General features: G+C 50.5%; 1 protein-coding gene across 3 annotated transcripts; it reads right to left on the reverse strand.

Moving 5' to 3' along the window:
• On the reverse strand, nt 1-23,516 carry GTSE1 (G2 and S-phase expressed 1). Of its 3 annotated transcripts, none has more exons than XM_033117317.1 (12): nt 22,914-23,512; nt 22,424-22,515; nt 16,667-16,724; nt 15,945-16,563; nt 13,257-13,427; nt 12,509-12,638; nt 8,628-8,981; nt 6,260-6,332; nt 5,314-5,532; nt 1,618-1,819; nt 904-1,116; nt 2-423 (listed from the first exon to the last, which is right to left on the reverse strand). In XM_033117317.1, the coding sequence occupies exons 2-12, from the start codon at nt 22,491-22,493 to the stop codon at nt 340-342; spliced, it is 2,193 nt and encodes a 730-aa protein (XP_032973208.1). In that variant the 5' UTR covers nt 22,494-22,515; nt 22,914-23,512; the 3' UTR covers nt 2-339. The 3 variants fall into 3 exon arrangements, with proteins under 3 accessions (XP_032973210.1, XP_032973208.1, XP_032973209.1); XM_033117318.1 differs by having other exon boundaries at nt 22,927-22,986; XM_033117319.1 differs by lacking the exon at nt 13,257-13,427 and having other exon boundaries at nt 1-423; nt 22,914-23,516.
• Between the last annotated feature and the right edge of the window lie 251 nt (nt 23,517-23,767).

Genomic DNA, 23,767 nt, shown 5'->3' on the forward strand with positions numbered 1-23,767 from the left:
TTTTCACTTATTTTAATTCAACATAAATCTAGAACACTTTTCATACAAACTCAGTTTTTAAAATAGTCACTTGCTATTTTACACACAAAAACATCAAAATCAAGTCTTCAGTTGGAGGACTTGGGCTTCGTACGCCAGTGCAGTGTGGGGCAGTGAGGACAGGTGGGCACAAACACGCCCCAACCCCACAGACCCCTCCGGGTACAGCAATTTCATTTAGGTTTAAAACACGTTTTTCCCCCAATACAATTTCTCCTAAAGTTTATTTCTAAGAGTTGAAACTACTTTAGGACTGACTGTTCTTACCACAAAGAGTAAAATGGAAAAATTTCATTCTATTCAGAATCTGAGAAGTGGTGAATCCACGTTTTCTTTGTCGGCCTCCGGACTCAGCTGGATCAGTGGAGAACACAAGTCTATCAGCTGCAAGACAAGCGACAGGAGGTGAACAGAGCGTCCCTGTTGACCCTTCCCAGCCCGTGGACACCGCAGGACTTGCTCACTGCAGACGGCGCCCAGGGTAGCCCGCGGCCAGGACCAGGCAGTAGACCTGGCTCGGGCACACTGACATCTCCTCGGCCACTCTCAGAAGTTGGGAGAAGAAGCCGTACGGAAGCACTCGGGGCTCCTCAAGCGCTATGCTCCCTCGTCACACGGCACCCGGGCCCCGCAGCGGAACGGACGTGACCCCTGCCCTCAGGTCCCCAGGCCGCCCCGGGATTCCTCAGCGGGACGTGGACTTGGAGCTGTCGCCACCACAGAGGAGGTGTGCCCTGAGACATGTCCTCAGAAGCCTCAGTGGCCACTCTCCAGGGTCACCGTGACGTATGTGAGTCGAGGAACAAACCCAGAACTGAGACCACATGCGGCCAAAGCCCCAGGTGCCCTCCCGCCGTGCCTCACCTGTCCCACCTCGTGCAGAGGCTTAGATGCAGAGTTTCTGTCCGTGTCGGGAGTGTTGATCAGGAGGTCTATCAGAGGCCTCCCGCGAGCTCCCCAGGCCAGGTTTGCTTCTGGAGTACTGCCAAGGTCAATGAGAGGCGGGTCTACGACAGGTACGCTTCCAGCTTTCGGGGTAACGGTAAGCTGGTCCAGTGTGATATCCACAAGAATAGCCTAGACAAGAACACAGGATTTAAAGGCAATTCTAGCATCTTTTTATCAACTGTCCTGGGAAAACACAGGCTTTGCTTATGTCTCAGGTGGCTAACAGTTTGGAAAACCAAGGAAGGAGGGCCGGATGGGCCCTTGGTGGGGTGTGCATGTACCGGCCGAGTTCTCTCGTCTCCGGCCGCCCTTCAGCCCCGTCCACCTCCCTCGTGCCAGCGGCCAACCCGGAGCTCCCCCCAACCCCTCACTACTGCCCCACTTTGCCTCCGTGTCCATGGAACCCCAGCCCTTTCTGCTCCAATATAGAGGAGAGAGGTGGCTTTTTTCTCCTCGAGAGGCTGGCGCTCCTGACTTCCTCTCTGGCACAGCTGGCAGTGGAGGCCCCGGGGTCACAGGATGAAATCCTGCAGAGGCGAATCTGGGCCACGGTTCTGAGTGACCACCGGCCTCCCAGACAGGTTCCATTGATCCCAGATGACACAAGCAGACTCCAGCTGATCCTTTTACCTCGCTGGGGGATGTATCTTCAGGGGGCTGTGCTTCGTCAAGTGTTACTTCTGTGGCGATACTTTGTGAAACAGTAAAATCACTCTTTTCTGGAGAAAAGTTGAGAGCCTGCGGCACAGCAGATGGAGGAGAAAAATCCCCATCTGACAAGTCCGAACATCTAGAAGCGGCCTTGCTGTTGCTCCCGGTCACAGGCGCAGTTCTGCAGGAGGACAGAAAGGAAAACCATACAAGGAAACGTCTGTAAAATGCTCGTAGCTTGGCCGTGCTTTAGTGTTTGGAGACGTGACACACCGTGGGGAGCGTCCTGGCTCCGGTTCTACCTTTCAGGACTGGGATTGCTGAGGTGCCCATCAGAATAAAACTTCCCAGTCTGCTGCCATCAGAGCCCATTTCACCCCTTTCCCTCAGGTTGTGAAACAGGAGGGGAGGGCGAGGACCACACACAGCAGAGCTGCAGCCCTGGGAGAACCCACAGCTGTCCCACCTGCTGCTGCTGCTGCTGCTTAGGCCTGGCCAGGTGCTCGGACATGAGGGAACCCGCTGGGGACACAGTCCCCAGCAGGGCCAAGCCCCCACCCCCCATAGCACCCCACCTGACAGACACTCCTGAGCACCAGGGTGGTCAGCACTGTATTTTCTTTTTAGTACTTTAAAGGCTTTCTAACAACCTGATAAAAATGACCTTTTTTTCTGTATTTCCAATTACACACATACAGTAAACGACAGCAGGTCTCTGTGACTGTTGACATGCTGGGTCTCGATCGTGTTTTAGTGCAGCCTCTGTCTTTCCTTTCTGTCTGATCTTCCCTCTCCCCTACGTGACACATGTCCTAGCATTTTTCTCCCAGTCTTCTGTGTTCTCACAGAACTAAATGGATACATGTAGATACATATAGATGCACACAGCACCTGCTATGGGTGGATACGTATTTACACATGTAGAACTTTTTCTCAGCCATTGCTCTATAGAACTGGGTTCATAGCCCACCCCTCTTCGGCATCCCTTCTCTCTCAAGGGTTCCTTCTGGAAATCCCAGCTGCTAGAATGCTGACTTGGGCCTCTATACTAGCTACCTCAGTGGTGGTTTCTTTCCAGTCTTCGCCATGAGAACCCTGCCACCACGGGCATCTCGATGCATCTGCCCGGTGGTGTCACTCCTGGGACAGGACCGCTGGGTCAGAGGTGTGTGTGACTGGCTTTTAACAGATGTTGATAAGTGGCTTTCCCAAACACACCGCTGCAATTCACACTGCCAATGGCAGCAGCAGGTCCAGAATAGACACCCCCTCAGCAAATCCCCACCAGGGTCCTAGTTTCTAATTAGTATTTCCCGGATCGCAATGCATGTGGGAGTTTTCTCAGACGTTGATCGTTGACCGTGAACTTATTCAGACGGTTTCCTGTTGTCCTGCACCCAACCATTTGTCTACTGATTTCACATATGGTCACTTTAGCCATAAATAGAGAAGTTTTAACTTTTACTCTGTTAAATACAGCTACCTTTTCTTCATCTCTCCTGGGTTTTCAGCTGTGATTAGGGCTCTGGCCCTGTGATTATTCAGTCTCCTCTTTTTTCTTCTAAAAGTTTCTTTCTTCTTTTTTTTATATTTAGGTCTCTAATTCATCTGAGATTTATTTCTCCTTGACATAAGATGGATCCAAATAATTTTCTTCCAGATAGGTGACAATCTATTGTTTGTTTTTAAAAACTATCTATATCCATAAGTGAAATCAGTCTACAGTTTCCTTTTTTAAGTATTATCATTAGCTACCAGGTTTAGCTATTAAAATGAATTGAGTAACTTCCCATCTGAAATAGTTAACTTTAAAACTTAGATTTTTAAAGGTTACTTATGACTCAGCTGTGACATCGTGAGCCAGCCACCCTTTTCAATCTTCAATCACCTTTCTAAGCTCTGACTATGGCTTACTTCATGTTCCCCTTTCCTTGGGTTAATTTAGATAACATATTTTTTAGGAAATCATTTCATTAGGTTTTCAAATGGCTGCTGGAGAGTCACAGGCAGTAATTCCTTAGAAAGCCCTGAATCTGTCCTCTGTGTCTACTTGCTCACTGCAATCTTATCTACTGTGCCGACGTCTCCCCACGCCATTTGGGGCTCGGGGCAGACACGGCAAGGTCAGGCCTCTGGGACTCAGGCCGGTTATGAGACAGCCCGTCAGCAGCAGTGCCACCACTGACAGGAGCGGAGTGCGGTGGCCTCCGGGGGCAGCAGGCCCTGCTGGGTGAGGCAGATATGTCCCCGTCCAGGATGGTAGCCATGGGACCCAGGTGGCTGGTGAGCACTGGAAATGTGGCTGGTGCAAGTGAAGAGCTGAAATTTGAATTTTATTTAAATCTCAATTCACTAGCGTTTAAGTGGCCTCTTGGGCCTGGGGAGATGAGGCTGTCCTAACCTTCCACCCCCAACTCGGGACCCACAGATCTGTGGGCACTCTTTCCAGACCCCATAGCTTGAGGGGCTCCCGACGCTGGCCTTGACCCCCTCCCACCATGGGCAGTGCCCGCCGTGCTCACCTCAGTCCTGGAGCCTCAGAAGCTGGCTCAGGAGCGTCAGACCAGAATTGGAATTAGACGTGAAAAAGAGGGGTCAATTTAAGGTCTCCACCGTCCGAGAATCCCCAGCATTTCCCCAAGCTCTGTTGTGACTCAGTGAGAGAAAGAAAGCCTGACACCTATGCTCAGCCCATGACATCTCCTTCAGACAAAACTTCTAGTCAAAGAGCTAGAATCACCCACATATTCTCCTTGGGTGATTCTTCCCATAAATGTCTCCTGAGCACCTAGTATGTGCCAGGAGCTTGTTCTCAGCTCTGGGGACACAAGCCTGACAGAAGGTCCCAGCTGTCAGGGAGCTTCCGCTAGTGGAACGTCAGATGGCTGTCAAGGGGATAGGGACGCACATCCCTCTACGCTCAGGCAGCCAGAGAGGAGGCGCGCTCTGAACAGCCCCAGCAGGAAGACGGACTAGCGTGATGGGTCGGGAGGTGGGGTTCTCCAGAAAGGCCCAAGTCTGGCCTCTGAACGTGGACTTCAGTCCTGGGCGGGGGCAGCTCCGCCAGGACCAGGGGCAGGACGACAAGGACAGGCCTATCTGCGACACGGAAAAGAGGCAACATGGCTGGAGCAAAGTGACAGAGGGAGTGGGAGACAAGGTGGGAGAGGCGGGTGCAGCAGGAGCTTCGACAAACTCAGTCTGTTGCTCAGGAAGCCTGGGTGTCATCACCGTCACTGTGACTGAGACCCTCGAGGGCAAGGCTGCGGGACTCTGGGACCCAGTGGCAAGGGTGGTACTAGATCCCAGAGCGCCGAATGCAAACGCTTCTTACTGTGCAGCTTTGCCCTAAGGGCTCCTCCAGTGCGGGGCCCACACCTATCTGTCCGTCTGACCGTCTGTCCATCCATCCAGTATGATCAGGGTCAGGTCTCCCTGCTTGCCCAGGCCACCAGCCCGGAGCCGGGAGGTGATGCTGGGTGAGTGACCGGAAGGAACAAGCAGGTGCCCTCCCTTCCCTTCAGAGAACCAGCAGGAGAGGGTAGGACAGGCTCCCGTCACTGTCACTGTCCCGCTGGCTCCTGACGGGTGCCCAGCAAGGCAGCCTTTCCAGCACAGCGTTCGCTGGAGGCTTTATGAATTTGAGATGAACTTATTGCCACCTTCATCTCTTACCTCACTGTAGATTTTTTCCGGGGCTCAGAAGACAGTTGCCGAGCAGACACGCACAGGGGAGAAGCCAGAGGCCTGGGCAGGGTTTTAGGGGTCATCAGAGGAAGACCAGAGAGCCGACGGCCAGCAGGTGTGGGCAAGGCCGACATCCTGGCAGCACCGAAAAGGCCCTGTGAGGCCGGCCCTGAGGAGCGGCGAGCAGGAGTGTTGTGGACGGCCGCCCTGGAAAGAGGAGCCGGTCGTAAGCACGGAGGACCTTAAAAGCAGTCTATTCAGCCAGTGTGCCAATACAGTGGAAAAGCCTATGGGTTCAACGTGAAAGATTCACGCCAACGAAGCCTTTTGAGCTGTTCTCTGAGGAGGGCCGCAGTGAGGGGCTGCCGCCAACCAGCGGTACCCCGGCGGGGGCTTCGGCTCCTCCTGGGGCAAGGCCTCGCCTCTCTCCTCACAGGTTCCGGGCAGATGTGACTGTGCTTCACAGGCAGGGCCGGGAACGCATAACTTGCACTAGATCTCGGTCAGGAAGTGGCAAAGCTGGGATTCCAACCAAGTCTGAATAAGCGCACCAACCAGCGGTCTCCACGCGCGGCCCAGCTCAGGCACCCTGAGGACCCGCAGAGGCTGGGCTGCACCCCAGGCCCACTGGGTCAGGACTTCTGGGGAGGGGGGTGGGCGGGCACTCGCAGCAGCTCCGAAGGCCGTTCCGCCCTGCAGCCCAGCTGGAGAACCGCCCTGGGTCAGGGCTGAGAGTCCGCGTCTACACTGCAGGAGGAAAGTCTGTGGCTATGGTAAACTGCCGTGGAGGTAAAAGTGGCATCTGAGAGACTGGGGCCGAGGCCAGACGTGTGTGGCTGGGCTATGGGGTCACCACGCATTAGAGAAGGCACTCTGAGAAGCTGGCAGGTGCATTATTCTTACAGTAACAAAAGGAAGCAGACCGACTCATTACCTCTCCACCGACGTGCAGGACTGCAGCCTCTGTGCCCGAGAGAACCTGGGTGTCGAGCTGCCTGGGGGTTCACCTGAGAGAGGAAGCGTGCAGTCAGTCAAACCCAGATCAAGAGGTGAGTCCACCATTTGGGGTTCTTCACCCAACGGGCAATTCTCTGCTACCTCCATTTCCCCAAGTTGCAGCGAAGATGGTACAAAAAGTAGACAACGCTCAGGCAAGCCCACAGGGAAGACAACCGGGACCCAGTGTCAGGATGGGACACGTCCTCCCTCCCCAGGGAACCAGCCCAGGCAGGGCTTTAAGGGTCGACACTGAATGCCAAAGGAGAGGAGCCCTTGTCAGCACCTGTGCCCTCAGCCTGGCTCCTCATCCCCGGGCAGGAAAGGAGCATGACATGAAGAGTGACGAAGACGAGGCAGCGCTCGGCGTGACCGAGACGCCTGCATCCACCAGACGCTGGCCCACGGAACCAGGACTAACGTGGCCAGGCTCCAGGGTACCCCACAAAGCCCTTAATGCCCTCCTTTCCCTGAACCAGGACACGGCCAGGTCATCCTAAGACGTCACTTTATTGACGTGCAGTCTTGTGCTTGACGAGAGTGCGGTTTCTGCATGGATGACGTCATCTGGTCACAAGGTGGTGACATTTGCTGCATTATACTTACGATCTGTAAGTATACTCATTTGATGCCATCTCTTATCTTTTACTATGAAAATGTGATTCCACGAGAGTAGGATCTGACTTATCATTACACATCTTGTACCTAAAGGACTGCCTAGCGCTAGAAGACGCTCGGTAGAACGGCTCGTTCTTAGACGAGCAGAAACTCGAAATGAGGTTTTCGGGCATTAAATGCTGACTGCACTCTCCAGCAGCGCCAGTAACGTGCAAACACACGAGCTTCTACCTGAGAGAGGGGGCCAGAACTATCCTCTCCCTTAAACCAGCTCTGTATAACTTTCTGTGTTCAATAAACTCATTAGGTTAAGCGACTGTGACCAAACACACCTACTCCTGCCAGACACAGCGCTGGGCTTTCTGCCTGGTGGCCCCATCAGAACGCGGGTGCAGGAGGGGAGCCCCAGCAAGCTCGGCAGTCTCACTTATTTAAGGAGACAGTGGCCAGGGTTCCGGGAGGCTGAAGAGGCTGGGACTGAGGGGAAGTGCTAGAGAGGAGGGAGCTACAGAGAGAGAAAGGGCTCTAGGCATCTGAGAGGGACCCTGAGTCTTTGCTGCACAGTAAGCAGCCGCACACGTGTCGGGCGAGACACCAAAAGGCCGAGACAAGAACTACTGGGAACGAGTGCCTCTGCTCACGCAGGGCTGGAACACGCTCACAGCCAAGCAGCCAGACTGCAGAGCCTGGGGACACACAGCACATGCAGCAGACTCAGGAAGGCCACACGTTGGTAGCAGGGCTGACCTATGCCAAGAATAAAGGCAATTTGAGACTTGCCCATCGAAGCTTAAAAAGAAGCCTCAAATTTTTACTGCCTGCCAAAGCAAATTCAACTCCTTCAAGAAAAACAACAAAATCCAAACATGCAAAAATGTAAAATTTACAATGTTCAGCAGGCAATAAAAAAATTGTTAAACATGTGAAGAAGCCAGAAAAATGTGACTATAACCAGGGGGGAGAAATCAATCAATCAATAGAAACAAACTCCAAAATGACAGGGAAGATGGGATTAGAAGAAACAGACTTTAAAACAATCATAAACATGTTCAAGAATTTAAAGGAAAACAAACACCACGGGGCCGGAATGGGGAAACTATAACATCAGAAACAAAAAAATTAACTGGATGGGTTTAACAGCAGATCAGACACACTGCAGAAGGAGATATGTGAACTTGAAGACAGTAGAAACTATGTAAACTGAAGCACAAGGAAAGAGGCTGGAGGAAAAAAGAACAGGCTGCTATGACCTACAAGACAACACCAGGAGGCCTGTAACACATGTGCTTAGAGTCCAGGAAACGAGGGGAAGCAAGAAAAATTATTTGAAGAAATAATGGCCCCGTGTTTTCCAGATTTGATTATAATTATCAACCTACAGAGCAAAGCAGCTCAAGAATGCCTGAACATAATAAATACAAAGAAAGCCACATCAAGATAATAATCAGAATGCTGAAAATAACCAGAGAAAGTCTTAAGAGTAGCAAAACAACAGTGACATGTTACACTGAGGGGAGGGAATGTAAGACAAGAAACCCACTGGCTTCTCCTCCAACACAAGCCAGGAGACATATTTCAAGCATGCTCACGAAAAAGGAAGCGAAGAAACCTGCATCGCCAAAACTAATTGTTTTAACTTTAACTTGTTCAATAGTTTAAAAACACATTAAAATATATCTATTACTTACCAGTAGCAAACCTAGGAATTTTAAATTGAGTTGTAGGGGTGGGCATAACCTTTGTCTTGGAATTCAGAGAAGAATCTCGCCTTCTTGAACTCCCAGTTGTATTCAGGTGAGGGTTCAGCCTCAGGCCTCCCTGGTCTGGAGTCTGGGGTTGGGGCAGAGCCGAGGTGCTGGGCGCTGTGGCTCGCTCCGTGGTCAGCTCAGCAGGCACCGCCCTCTGGTTCTGCCTGCACACAGCCGCAGGGCCGGGGTGTGAAGCCGGCCGCAGCATGGCCGGTCCCGTTCTGCCCGACTGGCTGGTGTTCGACAGAGGCCGGGAACCATCTGCAGGAAAGCTCGGACGTTCACCTGATTTAGCTGAAAGAGGAGACATACAAAATCTGGTTATCACTCAAGCTTATGTTATTTTTCAATGATGAAGTTATTTACCAAACACACATAAGATATGCTGTCTTTAGCATATCTATATTAAAATGTTTTCAAGTGAAGAAAATTATTTATTTCTGTCATGATGATTTCCGTACAAGAAAAACATGGCAATCTGAACAACATTCTGTATGTCCATCATGGAATATCCTCCAACACAGGACAGCCCAGGCTGCTTGTGGCTTAGCTGAGTGTGTTCTAAGGGGCTGATTCCGGACACAAATACCAAGATGTGCGTAAGTGTACGGAAACTCAGGCTCTCCTGTCTTCACCGATTATGTCAACAGCAGAAACCTACCCTAGTGGAGTGGGTGGAAGTGGAGAGTCTAGTCCCATACCTGTGATGAAAACAGCTGTCACTGCTCGGGCATTTCACGGTGTGACAACCCCGCTCACACCCAGAGCCCAGATATTTGGATGAGGACCTGAGCTTAGCATTCCTGTCCCTGGTTCCCACTTTGCTTTTCCTGGGGAGCCTTTAAAAATAACCACGTAGAGCTGAGCCATTGGAAAGTTAGTGACCTCCGCCCAACCACCTTCTACAACCACAACCACCTTCTACGTACTAAGCACCTGCGACCCTGCTCTCTATCTCCTGCTCGCTAGTGAGCTGAGAGGGCGGGCTGCCCTTCCCCGGGCTCACTGCATCCCCACCCCCATGTCTGGCATCTAGAGTAATAAATCTGTGACTCTACTTGTCCTGTGTGGCTGTACTGAAACTGTGCCTTCAATCAGAAGCAGCCCAGGTTTTTCACTTCCGCAAAGCGGGAGCTCAGATGCTGAGGGAGCTTGTGCCCCTCATTCTAATCTGCATATGAGCGTAATACACCAGCTGCAGGCCCCCCAACTCAACGCCCCACCTGTTCTGGCAGGAAGCTGGGGCGGGCAACAGGGAGAGAGGAGGCGATTGTTACAGTCCGTCCGTTCCTTTAAGTTACAAGGAGGCTGGGTCACATCAATCAGGAGCACTTTAAAGAGAAAGCAGATAAACCAGGGCAAACATACTCCCAACACACAGGTCAATCTGGTAGAAGGTTTTTTTAACTGTTTGCGAAACAGCTTGTCTAGTGGGAAGAGAGCACCACACGTGACCCACAGACGAAGGCAGCCAATGGGTACCCCATGTGCCCTGCTCTAGATGGTGCCCGGGGTGTTGTGCTCAGACTGCCTGGAACGCGGGGTCCTCTGGGCACCTCCCCGACCTCATCCCTCTGAGGGGTCGGGACACTCCCCCCCACTTCCTTGCAGGCAACCAGGGTTCGCTAGAGATGGAGCCCCTCAGACGTGCCTCCCTCTTTTTGATTAAGAACATTTTCTTCAGAGTTTTGAAGTCTTCATTTGTTCCTTTCATTCTACAGACCAGCTTCTGCACAGACTGCATTGGTGTTGGCACCAGAGAGGTCACGGTTAGTCCGGGGTTACATCGTCGCCCGTGTCACATGGTCGCCAGTGTCACCCTGCCTCTGTGGATCTCAAAGGGCAGAACTCGATCTCCCGCAATACAGCGTGGTCTGAAAAGTGCTGGATGCTAAGTTGCAATTTGGTTTGTGGCCATCATAACTTTCACGTCTCCCCTTGAATCAAACTCATCCAACTGTTTCAACAGTTCCCACGTCGTCCGTGCAATTTCTCTCCCAACCCTGGAATCTGAGTCCGACCTTTTTGTCCCAGTGGCACCCATGTCATCAGTAAACACGATGGGTGGTGTGTGTTCTCCAGCAACTTGAAATAATTCCTGAAGGAACTTCTGAGTAAGTCAGAATCAACCACTCTGCAGAAAGTGGCGAGGCCTGGTTTGCTACTGCTTTGCCAGTCAGGTTTCCCTGAGCCAGGTGGACCACAGACAATGACCCTTTAGGGGACTTTACACCATCTCGTCGTAATAGTCAGGATGAGCGAGAGGAAGCTCCTCGGATCCCTTCTGTCCCGGATTTGGTCGCTCCGCCACCCCCCTCCAGCGCATGTCTCCTGGGGGCCACTTCATCATTGAGACTATGCCTCGTGTACCCACCAGCACCCCGACCGCAGCATGCACCTGGGGCTGAGCAGGACTGAGCAGCCCGGTTCCAGCAGACACTTGTCCGTGAATGAAAGAATGCTGACATAGAGCTCTGAGCCCACAGCTGCGGGGCGTGACTGTCAGCAGTGACCTCTTCCAAGGTGCCTGCGACATTGGGACACCTTTGATCTTCCTTCCTCTTACTTCCTTCTAAAGCCTTCATTTGTTCCTGACTTCTAATGAGTTCTTCCTCCACGAGAAGAGTCTTTAATTCTAATGGTAGTGAGTTAGAATTAAGAAATTCTTGGTTGGCACTGAGTGTGAGGTGTCCTAGTGGCAGTTTGCTGGCAGCGTCAGGTCCCTTTGTTTTCTTCTTTTCCCCCTCCAGTTGATACAGGAGGTTCCCATTTCTTTTTCTTGTTCCTGTCATCCTTCCTGCCACCTCTAGAACCACGACCACCATTCTGACTTGGACCGTCTTGCTTTGGCTGCTCTGGAAACACTTTAAGACCATGACTTAATAACTAATGCCAGCTCATGTTACGGTGTGTCACGATTATATTCCTCCCCACACGCTGTCGTATCTGATCCCCATGATCCTGCTACGGACAACGAGAAATCTATACACACCAGACGCCCCATTCGACTTGTCTCAACCTTCACCAGAGTCAGGAATGCAGAAATCATAAACAGAAATGGTGCTGATGCCCTGAACCAATACAGCAAAAGAGACGTCACAACACCTAATGTGACAGAACTTCTCTCACTGCACGCATGCCACGTGCCAGAGACAGGGCTGCCACTTCACGTAGCTCTTCCCCTGCCCACAGGAACACTGCAAGGGAGGCATTGCCCCCCAGTCTGTAAAGATACGGAAACAACTTCAGTTCTACTCAGATAGGTCTGACCCCAGGCTCCTGCTTCTCACACCTGGCAGACAAGCCTCGGAGGCTGCACAGCAAAGTCATTTGAAGAGGGCCGTCCCTGCGGTTACAGGGTTTCTTCCTTTTGCCACCAGGTGGCGCCCTGGGCTTGGTAAGAGTAAAAGACAGCCTGACTTGAAACTGGGTTACGAATGGGGATTTAAATAAACACCTAGGAGTTACAAGGGTCATGTGCACTAAATGCCCTGGCACCGTCCTATTTTAAAAGCGTGAGTCTGATTACACGTGCGGTGAGGCTGGACTCCGCGTCCTCTGCGATCTCAGGCACCCGGAGCACACGCCCGCGCTGGGGCTGCTCGTAGCCCCTAAACCAAAACCGCCCATTGAGCGCCCCGCTTCTCAGAGGAGGAGAAGCACGGTGAGGGCAGGGTCTCCGACACACCACAGCAAGCCTTGCAGAACCTTCTGCGGCTGAGCCTACGTGGTTCTGTGACAACAGTCCTAGAGCGACAGGCGACAGCCAAGTCCTCGCCTGGCTAGCTGTGGGCCTGAGCAGAAATGCCGGCCGGCCTTACCTCTGCCTGCGGCTGCCGGAGAAGCGGACACACCGGAGGTCACGCCGGAAACAGACCCCCAGGAAGAGGACTTCCTTGTAAGACTGCCAGCACAACCAGGTGGTTTTAGCAGGGTTTTCTTCAGCCCCAACTGAAACAAAATGTTAAAGAATAAAATCATCAGATTGCATCATCTACTCATTACTTATTTCTACAAAAGTATGGTATTAAAATAATTCTTAGTAATTGTCATTTCAGTGTAAAGAAAAAAAGGTCAAGCAGTACTTCTCCAAGTCCTGCTTGAGAAACACCTGGGCAGCCTGCTGAAATGCAGATTTTTGGGCCCCCACCCAGGCCCCCTGACTGGGTAGCTGTGGGGCCCAACTTTCAGCAGTTCTTACACGTGTACACAGCTGTTTGGCCACCAATGATGGGGAATAAACGGCAGAGACGTGGACGGAGAGTCTCCAGGTCTGAGGAGCTGCAATTTCAAAGCATCAACATGCCATCTCATGCACACCAGGTCCCGGCAAGGGCCGCAGAGACCATCTCCGAGGACTTGTCACCCGCACGGCTCCCAGGGGCAGAGGCCAGCCCCCAGGACGCGCCAGGTCTGACCTTCACATTTCACCAAGCTGTCTCTCCTGGACCACATTTTCAACCTTCCTAACCTTGACTTTCATCAAGAGACACATCCCATGTGTACACAGCTGCCGCCTTACTCCCTTCGCTCACAAGCCACAGCCCCCCTGCAGCCCGGCCAACCCACCTTGTTTGGAACAGGGAGCGATCTCTTGCCTTGGACCAAGTGGCTGCCACTGGCTGGCAAGCTGGTGACATCCCGGGCAGCGCTGGGCTTGTCAGGGGCCATTTCCCTGTGGAATTCCTTTTCATTTAGGATTTTCACCCTGGAAGGACTAGCTGGTTTCTCTTTCGTAGGCTGAAAAATTTTAAATTGAAATGTGAGAACTGTCTCGTCTTTAACAAAGTGCAGACACACTAAGGCCATTTAGAGCAACCGCAGGCACCATCTATCTTCCCAGGGCTATACATGTCCCTTCATTCATCGGCTCCATTGAGGGCAACAGAGCAGTTCACTTCCTCCACCAAATTACCATGGACAAAATGATGATGGAACATGCTTCCTCATTAAAGACCGGGTAAAATAACACCAAGACACAGCTCATTAACAGGAGAGACATCCTCTAGGGCTGTTTCTCCATCGGGAGTTTTATTTAAGGGTGGTAATGCGGAAAGTGGTTCTAGTTACACAGATTTTAAAACGCTGTTCAGAAGGAACCATTCATTAACTGGTCATTCCGGCTCCCGGAGAAGCAGCTCCGCGGCCATAAATCTTCCCCGTCTAGTCGGAAGCGCCATTTTCCTTTGGCCCGCAGTCGACAAGTCATAAATTCCTGACATTTAGGTCCGAGGGCAAGCTTGGGACTAAGCCGTGCTCATATAAATAACCCCTTATAACAGTTAACGAGAAACAACGGGAGCTCATAAAGTCATGAAGACGAGGCGGTAACTTCCTTTCTCCTCTCCTCATTTTAAAAGTGGAGGTACACGTCCCGGAGCACAAAATCCACTTTAAAGCGTATACTCCAGAGGTGCATTCACGTCGTGCAATCGTCACCACGACCTCATGTTAGAACGCTTGTGCCGCCCCTGAAAGAAACTCATAACCGTTAGCCGTCACTCTCCAGCCGGGCAAGCACGAACCTACTCCGCTCTTGTCACTTCGTGTCAATGGGATCATACAGTATGTGACCTTTCTTTCGTGTCTGGCTTCTTTCACTGAGAATGTTTTCAAGGGTCACCCGTGTTATAACCTGGATCAGTGCTGCATTTCTTCTTCTTTTAGTCTTCAAACAATCGTAATGTAATTAAAAATGGTTAGGACTGCATCTCTTCATTGCCAGGAACAGGGCATTGTGAGGATGGACCACATTTTCTTTAGCCGTCCGTCCGTCAGTGGGTAGGCACCTGGGTTGTTTCTGCTTTCTGGTTATTATGTGTCATGCTGCTGTGGACACTGCTGCACGGGCTTCTGTGTGGACAGATGCTTTCATCCCTCTTGGGCATATACCAAAGCGAAACTGCTGGGTCACATGGTTGCTCTACGTGTAACTGTTCCAGGAACAGCCAGGCTGCTTCCCACGGTGGCTGCGCCGTTTTGTATTCATTCCCCACAGCAATGCGTGATAGTGCCAATTCCTGTGCGTCCCCTGGTTTGTCCTGTTACGACAGCCATCCTAACAGTTGTTGTGAAAGCACATTTCTAAACAGTGCAGTCAAGTGGCCCAGTTGTTTCTAGAGGCAACCCTCACACGAATGCGGGTGTGCCCGAGTCTCCCCAGAAGTGAATGACTTTCCCCACATAAACGTGGGACGTGGTGGCGGGTCCTAAGTGAGCTCCAAGTGCAGCTCGGCGATACAGCTCACCCCTCGCTGAGCAAACACTGCTCTCGGGCACCAGGTCACAACTAGGAGAATAACAGGCCCCAGAATGTCACAACCTCTCTGCCCTGAGGCCACGTGTGACACACACAAACCGCTGCCTGGTTCCATGTGGTATATATATCGCGCAGGACAACCTCAGTCTAGAAATATCACTTTAGAAATTCACATCCAAACGGTCTCCAGAAAAAGGAAGCTGTGTGGTGGAGGGAAGGGCCCCAGGGACAGCGCTGCCCAGCGGGTGCCCTCAGCTGGTTCGTTCTGGGGCCTGACAGGAGGGGTCCTGTGGCGCAGAGAACAAGGAGTTTCCAGGCCCTGGCTGGGCGCTCGGCATTGACCTGGCCCAGTACCGAGCCCTCGCGGCTCACGCCTCCGGGGCTGGCTCCGCTGAGGCCGCGCCCGGGGCAGGAGCAGAGCGGGCGGGACGGCGCTGGCCTCTCTGCTGGTCTCCTCCTCCGTCCCCCGAGCAGCAGCCACATCAGGCAAAGGCTGTCATCTGACACCCCCTTCCCCGACCCCAGCGCCCGCCCCCACAAGCCTCCAGAGCCCCCAGCTTCCTAGAGCTGGTGACGGCACCCCAAAGGCAGACCTGGCCACCAGCGCTTCCCAGGGCAGCTCATTGCTCAATGCCAGCAAGGGCAGCCACCTAAACCAAGTCACAGTGAAGGAGGGTGACACATGGCTATTCCAGGAGGAGGATTCCCGGAAGTGGCTTATTAATGCAAATGAAATCCCTGACCGGTGGAATGCCAGTGTTGTAACAAAACCAAAGGAAACATTTCAGAGAGAAGTTAGGAGGACAGGCTTTTCCGAGTAAGTCACCACATTAGCCAGGCAGGCCTGCCCACGCCCCCACGGACACTGCCGTCCACACCTATGGACCCTTGGAGCCGCTACACCTCCAAGTGTCTCCCCGGTAAGGTCTCCACTATAGGGCTAAAGCGAAAGGGCATCTCGCCCCCAGATAAACGTTCTGGTCCGTGGTTGTGTCTACCTTGTCCACCGCCAAGCGCATGCTTTTCCCTCCAACCGACGAAGCTCGCGGCGGCAGCAACTTGCTGATGACCTTTTTCTGAGTCACCGACTGGCCTGAAAGGTGAGCAGAACTGGGTTCCCCCGGCAAAGACGAAGAAGAGAGCGGAGGCCTCTGCGTCTGGGGGTGGCTGGGCAGGGCAGGAGCCCCCTGCAGGCCCATGCCCAAGGGGAGCTGGATTTCCGAGGGCGGCGGTCCCAAAGGGCTGTCCGACAGGCAGAATGTCTCCCTTTTAAGTGACCTGGGGCTTTTCTTCATTTCATTCTCTTTGTCAAACAGGTTCATTTTTAATTTTGAATCCTGTATGAATCTCTCCACGCCCGGGCTCCGAGCTCCTTCAGGCCCGGCAGCTTGGGCCTCCTTGTTTCTGCTGTTGCTTTGTATCTGTAAGGCCAGCAAGTGAGCTTCTTTATAAACTTCCACAAACTTCTCCCCAGTGAGAGGGCTCCAACGGAAGTGACATTCTGAGGCTGGCAAAAGAGGTTCTGCAGGAATCTGATTATTTAATTCTAAGCTGGTAGCAACGCATCTTTCTTTATGCCCAACAGGTCCAAAAAAGACTTCATCATCTTCATTTGCACTATTTTAAAAGAAAAGGATTATTAATAACACTGGCATTCAAATAGAAGATTTTACTGAATGTGGTTATGCCTAAGGCAAGTGAAGAAAATGCGTTTGTTTACCTTAAAGAAGACAATGAAAGATCGAAGTCAAATTTTTCTTCGGCCAAAAGAACAACGTCTAGGGGGGAAAAAGTCTGCCGTTATTTTAGGGCTGGGGCTGATGAAGAGAAAAACATTACCAGTCTCTATAGCTATCAAAACTACTACAAAATTTCACTTCCAGAAGCGTAACTTACAATTATTTTAAGTCATAGTGTCATAGAGAGCTCTAGATTATCTTAGTTTTTTCCATTTTCTTTTTAAAATAGCATCAGCCATTCGGTAACAGCTATCGTCTCTTCTTGGAGCCCATCTTGAACCCCCAGATAATATTGTGTTTTGTACCCCATCCATATTCCCACCATAGCGCCTTCACCAGCCCTGTCTGTTTGTAAGCCTGACTCCCTCTAACAGAACACAGGCTCTGGGTTAGGGGGTCCCTCTGCTGGGGGCTCTCTCTTCTACTCCACCCTGCCCCTCCCCAGGGCTCCTGTAACACCTGGACCTCACCTCAGTCATGCACTAGGCTCCCTAGTCTGTAAACGTCTCCTCACCCTTCTGTGGTCCCAACTAGACTATAAGCTCCGCCAAGACAACAAATTAACACTCTCCTGTATTCCCCGATGTCCAGCTAAGGGCCAGACACTTAGCACATATTTATCATAATGCACTGAACTGATATTTCAATAAGTTTATACAGATTTTCACCATTCACATCTTACGTGTCCTAATAAAAAATACAGCATGCTTACTAGCAAAACCATAAAATTTAAAAATATACTTATATCCTAATTATGTCCTAATTAGTCAATTCAATTAGCCCTAATTACCTAAACAAGGGAAAGGGAGAAAGCACAAATGCACAAAAGAAATAAATAGAAATAAGCAGAGAGAAAGAAAAGTAAAAGATTCATAAGCTAGTTTGCTCAACTCCATGCACATAAACCTAAGGACTTGGCCAAAATGGATAATTTTCTAGACAACAGAATTTATTTTTTGTATTTAAATTATTTAAATTGATTTATTTACAAAACTGACTCCAAAAGATAGGAAAAAAATCTTAATAGCTCAATTATTGTAAACTAACTGGACAAATTTACTAAAGATTTATTCTCTGCCAAAAACTACAAGTCCCAGATAGTTTTGCAGGATAATTCTACCAAATCTTTAAAGAAAATATAATTCCAAAACTATTTATATTGCTCCAAAGGACAGAAGAAAGAATCCTTCCAACTTATTATACTTCCATAAGCATGCATACATAACCACACCGAAACCCCATAAAGTTTTCTCCATCAGGAAAGCTACAGGCCAGTCTCAACATAAAAATCCTAAATAGGAAGATTAGCAAACAGAATCCAGCAACACATTAAAAGAAGAAGAATCTATCACAACCAAGTGAGGTTTGCCCAGGACTTCAGGACTACGAGATGGTTTCATATCACACCATCTAGTGACATACTCCTTATATTACTAGACCTAAAGGCAAACCCAGACGATTGTCTCCATACATGCTGACGAGGCACACCCTAAAATGCAACATACATTGGTGACTTCGAAAGCACTTCATAAAAAGTAACAGACAGAGTTTATCATATAGGGGCATATCCAGCCCAACCCCAAAGCCAAAATTAGGTTTAATGGGGTACCATCAGAAGCATTCCTTCTAAAGCCAGGGGCACATGTGTTTTATCAAAGACAGATGAACCTATGCTGAAGTAACAGACCACCCCAAATCCCAGAGGCTTTTTTCACTCACACCCCGTGTCTGCGGAGGGTAGGCTGGGGCCCGTTCCCTGTCCTCCACACTCCAGAACCTGCTGATGGAGCCTCCAGCACCGTGGCAGAAGGGGAGAGAGCAAGTTCCACACTGTTTCTTAGAGACCCAGAGGAGACACTTATCACAACGTTCCATTGGCCACCTTTTGGCCACTTGTCAAGCCAAATCCAACTTCAAGTGGGCAGGGAAGTACAACTCTAGCATGTACTCGGGAGAAAAAAAAAGAAAAACAGAAATATTGAAGAACAGCCCCAGGGACTACCACCCACGTGTAAATTAACCCCAAGCCAGATTCAGGCTTAATGGAAAACTAAAGAAGAAATTCCACTAAAGCCAGGCACATGGCAATGACGTCTACCATCACCACAATTCTTAACATTGTTCTATTATGCATTAACCAACACAATCAGACAAAGGAAAGAATTTGGAGGTAGAATTCTTTGTGCATAGACGCTCTGATTATAGACACAAGAAAATCAACTGAAAACTATTATAAATTTAGTAAAAGGATAAAAGCACCTGGCTAAGGACAAAATTATTACCCAGCAATCAATAGCTTTCAGATCTACAAAGAACAGAAGACATAATGGGACAAAAGACCTCATTTACAGTAGCAGCAAAAAACACAGAATACCCACGAACAAACCTAACAAGAAATATGCAAGATGAATACAAAGAAAATTTAGTACATCATCAAAGTAACATAGCAAATAAAAGGGAAAAATGGATTATTCAGGACATGGTATTGAGATAAACTAGATAATGTTTTGTGGAAAAAATATATATATAAATTTTGAACCGTACCTCATACCCTACCAGGACAAATTCCAAATAAGTCAAAGGAGTAGTTAAAAAAAAAAAAAAAAAAGATAAAACCCTAAAAGAACAATAATAAACCATGGGGAAATTATTTTATAACCTGGAGTGTGGTGGTCTACAACACCAAACTGGAAGCCATGAAACAAAAGGTTGAGAGTCTAACATGTAAAAAATGTTTTAAATCTCAGCTTGGCAAAAATCACCATGAGCAAAGTTGAAAGAAACAATAAACGCTGAAAAGCTATTTTTTTTGCAGCTCACATTGCAAAGGTTAACTCATGAGTGGTGCCTACAAATTGCTAAGAAAACAATTAACCAGATAATGGGAGAACAAACAAAGGGTATGAACAGATAAAATTCGCGGAAAATAAAATGAAATGTTCTTAAATCTATGACAAGTTCAGCCTCACTCAAAAGTAACAGCAATGAAAACTAAACAGTGTGAGATTCCACTTTTCACTTAACAGATTGTTCAAAATCAGATAGTTAGATAAACTGTAGGCAAGGTTGTGGGGAGAGACGATTCCTACGCGGCCGGTGAAGGTGTCGGTCGCGACAGCTCTACAGAAGCTGACGGGGCAGAACCTACCAAGATAAACGCACATACCGTTTGGCCCAGCACACACTGTGAATGTAAACTACAGACATTCACGATGTTATGGATTGCAACAGCAACACACAAAATAAATGTTCACCCACATCGATGAGATAAATTACAGTAAAACCACCAATGGAGTAATATTTAGGCACAAAAAATAATAATAACACTCTTCATATGTTGATATACAAGATCACTAAGATAAATTAGGCACAAGAAAATGAAATGCGGGACAGGGTTGTATATACTGTAAAGAGGGGAAGCTCCATAAAGAGCAGGGAAGTGGCTGACCTCGTACTGGCTTGGACATACTGGATTGTACTCCCACAGATTAGGTCTGGAAGGACACCCAAGACACTGATGACATCAATGGGCTTTGAAGGGGGCAACTGGGTGGCTGAGGGACAAAAATTAGACAGACATTTCACTTTTTACATGTCTGAACCTAGGAAGTCAATTATATAGGTTGCTTCTAGAAACTTCCAACTGTAAAAAGGCATCCTGGACCAGGAATCAGGGAAAAAGTCTTCTACTGCGGGCTCTGCAACTGGCTCCGAGGGACTTTGGGCTGGCTGACTCTTTCACTCTGCAAACATGTGCCACGTTCTCCAGCAGGCGCCAGACAGACACGGGGTAAACAGTACTGCCCTCAGAAGTGCATTGTCTAGTGGGGACACTGAGTGAAAGGCAGCACAGTGACAGGTCAACGTGGAGGTGGGGACACCTCTGAGGAAATAAAATGTCTTTAAGGAACGGGTCAGGGGCCAAAGTGGCTGGAGGAGAGAGAAACATAGTAGGGTCAGGTCCCAGAGGGTTTGTAAGCCATGGCAAGGAGCCTTCATTTTCTCCAAAGTGCAATCGGAAGCTACTGAAGGGTTCTAAGCAGAAGAGTGGTGATCTAACTCGTGTTTTTAAAAGGTTACTCTGGCTGCTGTGTAGAGTATATCATGAAGGAAGCAGGCAGGATTTATTGACATTACAAATGCACACACTGACCAAAATGCAAAAGATACAAGAAGGAAGTGAAGAGTTCATGTGGTTGAGACCAAGGTGGTGACATCTGAGTGGAATGAGAAAGAGGTAGATGGATGCAAAATATATTCTGAAGGTGGAAATGACAGTAATTGATGATTGAACGAATGTGGCAGCTTCAAAACTTGAACAGCTGGGTGAATGGATGGGCCATTTACTTGCATGAGAAAGACAAAGAACAGTCTAAGAATAGATAGGGTGGGAGGAGAGCCATGGTGATTTTGAGGTGCCAAATAGACAGGTGAACGTACCAGTCCAGAGCTCAGAGGAGAGCTGGGCTCAAGACCAAACGTGGGCACTCCCAGAAAGCCATGGGGTTTAGAGCCATAGAAATATATCAGAGCCCCTGGGGTGGGGGAAGTATAGAGACACCCCAGACCAGGTCCTGGGGAAGATCAGCTTCAGAAGATGGTAGAGGAAGACAACTCTGCAAAGAGGTGGAGCTATACCAGCCAGGTAATAAGAGGAAAACCAAGATGCCTTGAAAGCCAAGCAAGGAAAGTTGCTAGAACGAGAAAAAGTCAAATGTTATTGAGGTTGATTAAACAAGGACAGAAAAGTGACAGTAAACGTGGCACCAAAGATGTCATCAGAGACGGATGAAAGCAGCTTGAGTGGAGGGGTGAGGGCAGGAGGGGTTGGTTTCGTTGAGGGATGTGAAAAAATAGCAAAACAAATAGAGAAAGCTCTTGAAGTCTGGCTCTGAATGAGGCTCCCTGCAAGGGAGAGGAGTTGGGGCCAAGTGAGATACCAGAGTGTACTTGTTATGTCAACGACGAGTGTGAGCCAAAGGACAGGCAAAAGTAAGGCTGTGAAGGGAGGGTGACACAGGGGTGAAGTCCTCAAGAGAAGCAGTGGGGATTCGGCAAAGGGACTGACAGTTGAGAAGGATACAACAGGAAGGAGCAGGGATACCCTTCCATAGGCAATGAAGAATCCGTGACGACTGGCAAAGGCTCTAGGACGGTTTCTGCAAAAGGGAGGTGTAGCAAGTCTGCCTGTGTCACCTGGGTGTGGTGAGGAACAAAGGATAAAAGGATGTCAACATGTTTGAATAGAAAAAGCGGGCAGTGCCAGTAACTCATCTTGGGAGGCTGTACTGTCACCTGGACATGCAAACCAGACAGGGACAGAACAAGGCAGCAACAGCACCACCACGCTCAATGCCTAACGCGGTTGCAAAGATCCTACACCAACCAGCAAACGGAAACCAGCAACAAACAAAAAGAGAAAACATCAAATTCAATCCCACCATATCTGAGCGTCAGCGAAGGTGCCCGGTGTTGTGGGCACTGGGAATAGCAAATAAAAGCGGTAAGAATCCCCTTTAGGATGGGACTTAAAGCTGGGGGTGAAAGGGATGGAGAAAACAGAAAAATAAAGAAATTAGACGGACGCAAACTCCTGGGAGACAGGGACCATGAGTTCCGTGGGCACAGAGCACACAGTGAGCACTGAATAAATGCATTAAGTTCTCACAGAAGGATTAAGTCATCCTACATCTCCCCTGAGCTCCCCGAACAACGGCGCTTCAGTGACAAGGACGTACCCTCCTTCTTGGGGACATTCGTCTCTGCTTCTCCTGCCTGGCTGCCGTCGCTGCCGTCTCCTCCTTCCATGCCGGGAGCTATCAGGAAGTCACTGCAGGGAGGGAGGAGGGGCCCAGAGTGAGCAGGTCTCAGAGCCCAGACCCCGGTTCCTCGCCCCCAGTGACGCCCCCGCCGCAGCGCGGACAGGGACAGAGGGAGCTGGCGCCTTCGGCCAGGTCAGGGAGAAGGGCGGCCAGAGGCCCCGAGATGCAGCTCGAGACCCTCCGCGCCGCCCCCAGAGGCCGCGCGCCGCCAGGCCTGGAGCTCCCGGGGCGGCGCCGGTCCGAGCCAGGCCCGGACGCCCCGGACGGGGACAACGGAATTCCCAGCTCTCGGACCGGACTGTGCGGCTTTGGTTTGCTGCCAAGCGGCCAGGTCCTCACTGCAGTCCGGACGGAGAGCGCGAGAGTCCCCCCCGCCCCCCGGCCCGAGCCCAGACAGGACCCTCACCCCTAGCGGTTACCACGGCCCAGCCTGCGAGCTTCTGCCCCAAATTTAAACGGGGCGCGGCGGGCGCGGCGCGGGCTGCGATTGGCCGGTTTGAAAAGGGCTCTGCAAGGTCGCCGTGTGCGGTGCATCCTGGGGCTTGTAGTCGGAGCGCTCGGGAGACAGACCGTGGCGCGCGTTGCACGGCCTCCACGCGCGGGTGGGCTGCGCATGCCCGAAGTGCGCTCCTTGCCTGCTGTGGGCTCGCGGCGCCGGATGGTGGTTCCTTAGAGCACGCGCTGTGTACCTTCAAGGTTAGCACCTGGACGGCTGCGTGTGGCAAGGGGCATGATTCTGACCCCAGCTCTTCGTGTGTAAACGGAGAGAATTAAATTCCTGCCACAGGGTGTTGATGTGAACACCAAACGAAATAGGTGCATCTACCTGCTTTGTAAAGCAGTACGTGTCAGTCCCTAACACAGTAAGAAGACCGGGTCCCTGCTCTGAGGAGCACGCAGGTGGGTCTCGGTGACCAGACACGCTGGATTTTGCCCCTGGACCTGGAGAAGCTGTCTGACGGCAGAAGGGGGCGGGGGGCGGGCAGTGATGAGGGCCTGAGCACGGTCAGGGTGTGGCAGAAGCCTGCCCTGGGCTTTAAAGCCTGGGGGGGAGCATATTGGAGGGGTGCGCCTTGAGGCAGGGTCCGGTGGTCCGGTGATGGAATCTGCGTGGGGGAGTGTACACGTTGGAGCAAATAGGAGACCCCTGATCTGAGCGACGGGTCAATTATGTAGCAGCAGCTCAGACCGACCTCACCTGAGCTTTGGACCGTGAACCAGGTCTAAGTAACACCCACCTCCTGGGTCTGAGGGTCAGAT

The sequence above is a fragment of the Rhinolophus ferrumequinum genome, chromosome 10 (genome assembly GCF_004115265.2).
Source record: "Rhinolophus ferrumequinum isolate MPI-CBG mRhiFer1 chromosome 10, mRhiFer1_v1.p, whole genome shotgun sequence".
Classification (NCBI taxonomy): domain Eukaryota; kingdom Metazoa; phylum Chordata; class Mammalia; order Chiroptera; family Rhinolophidae; genus Rhinolophus; species Rhinolophus ferrumequinum.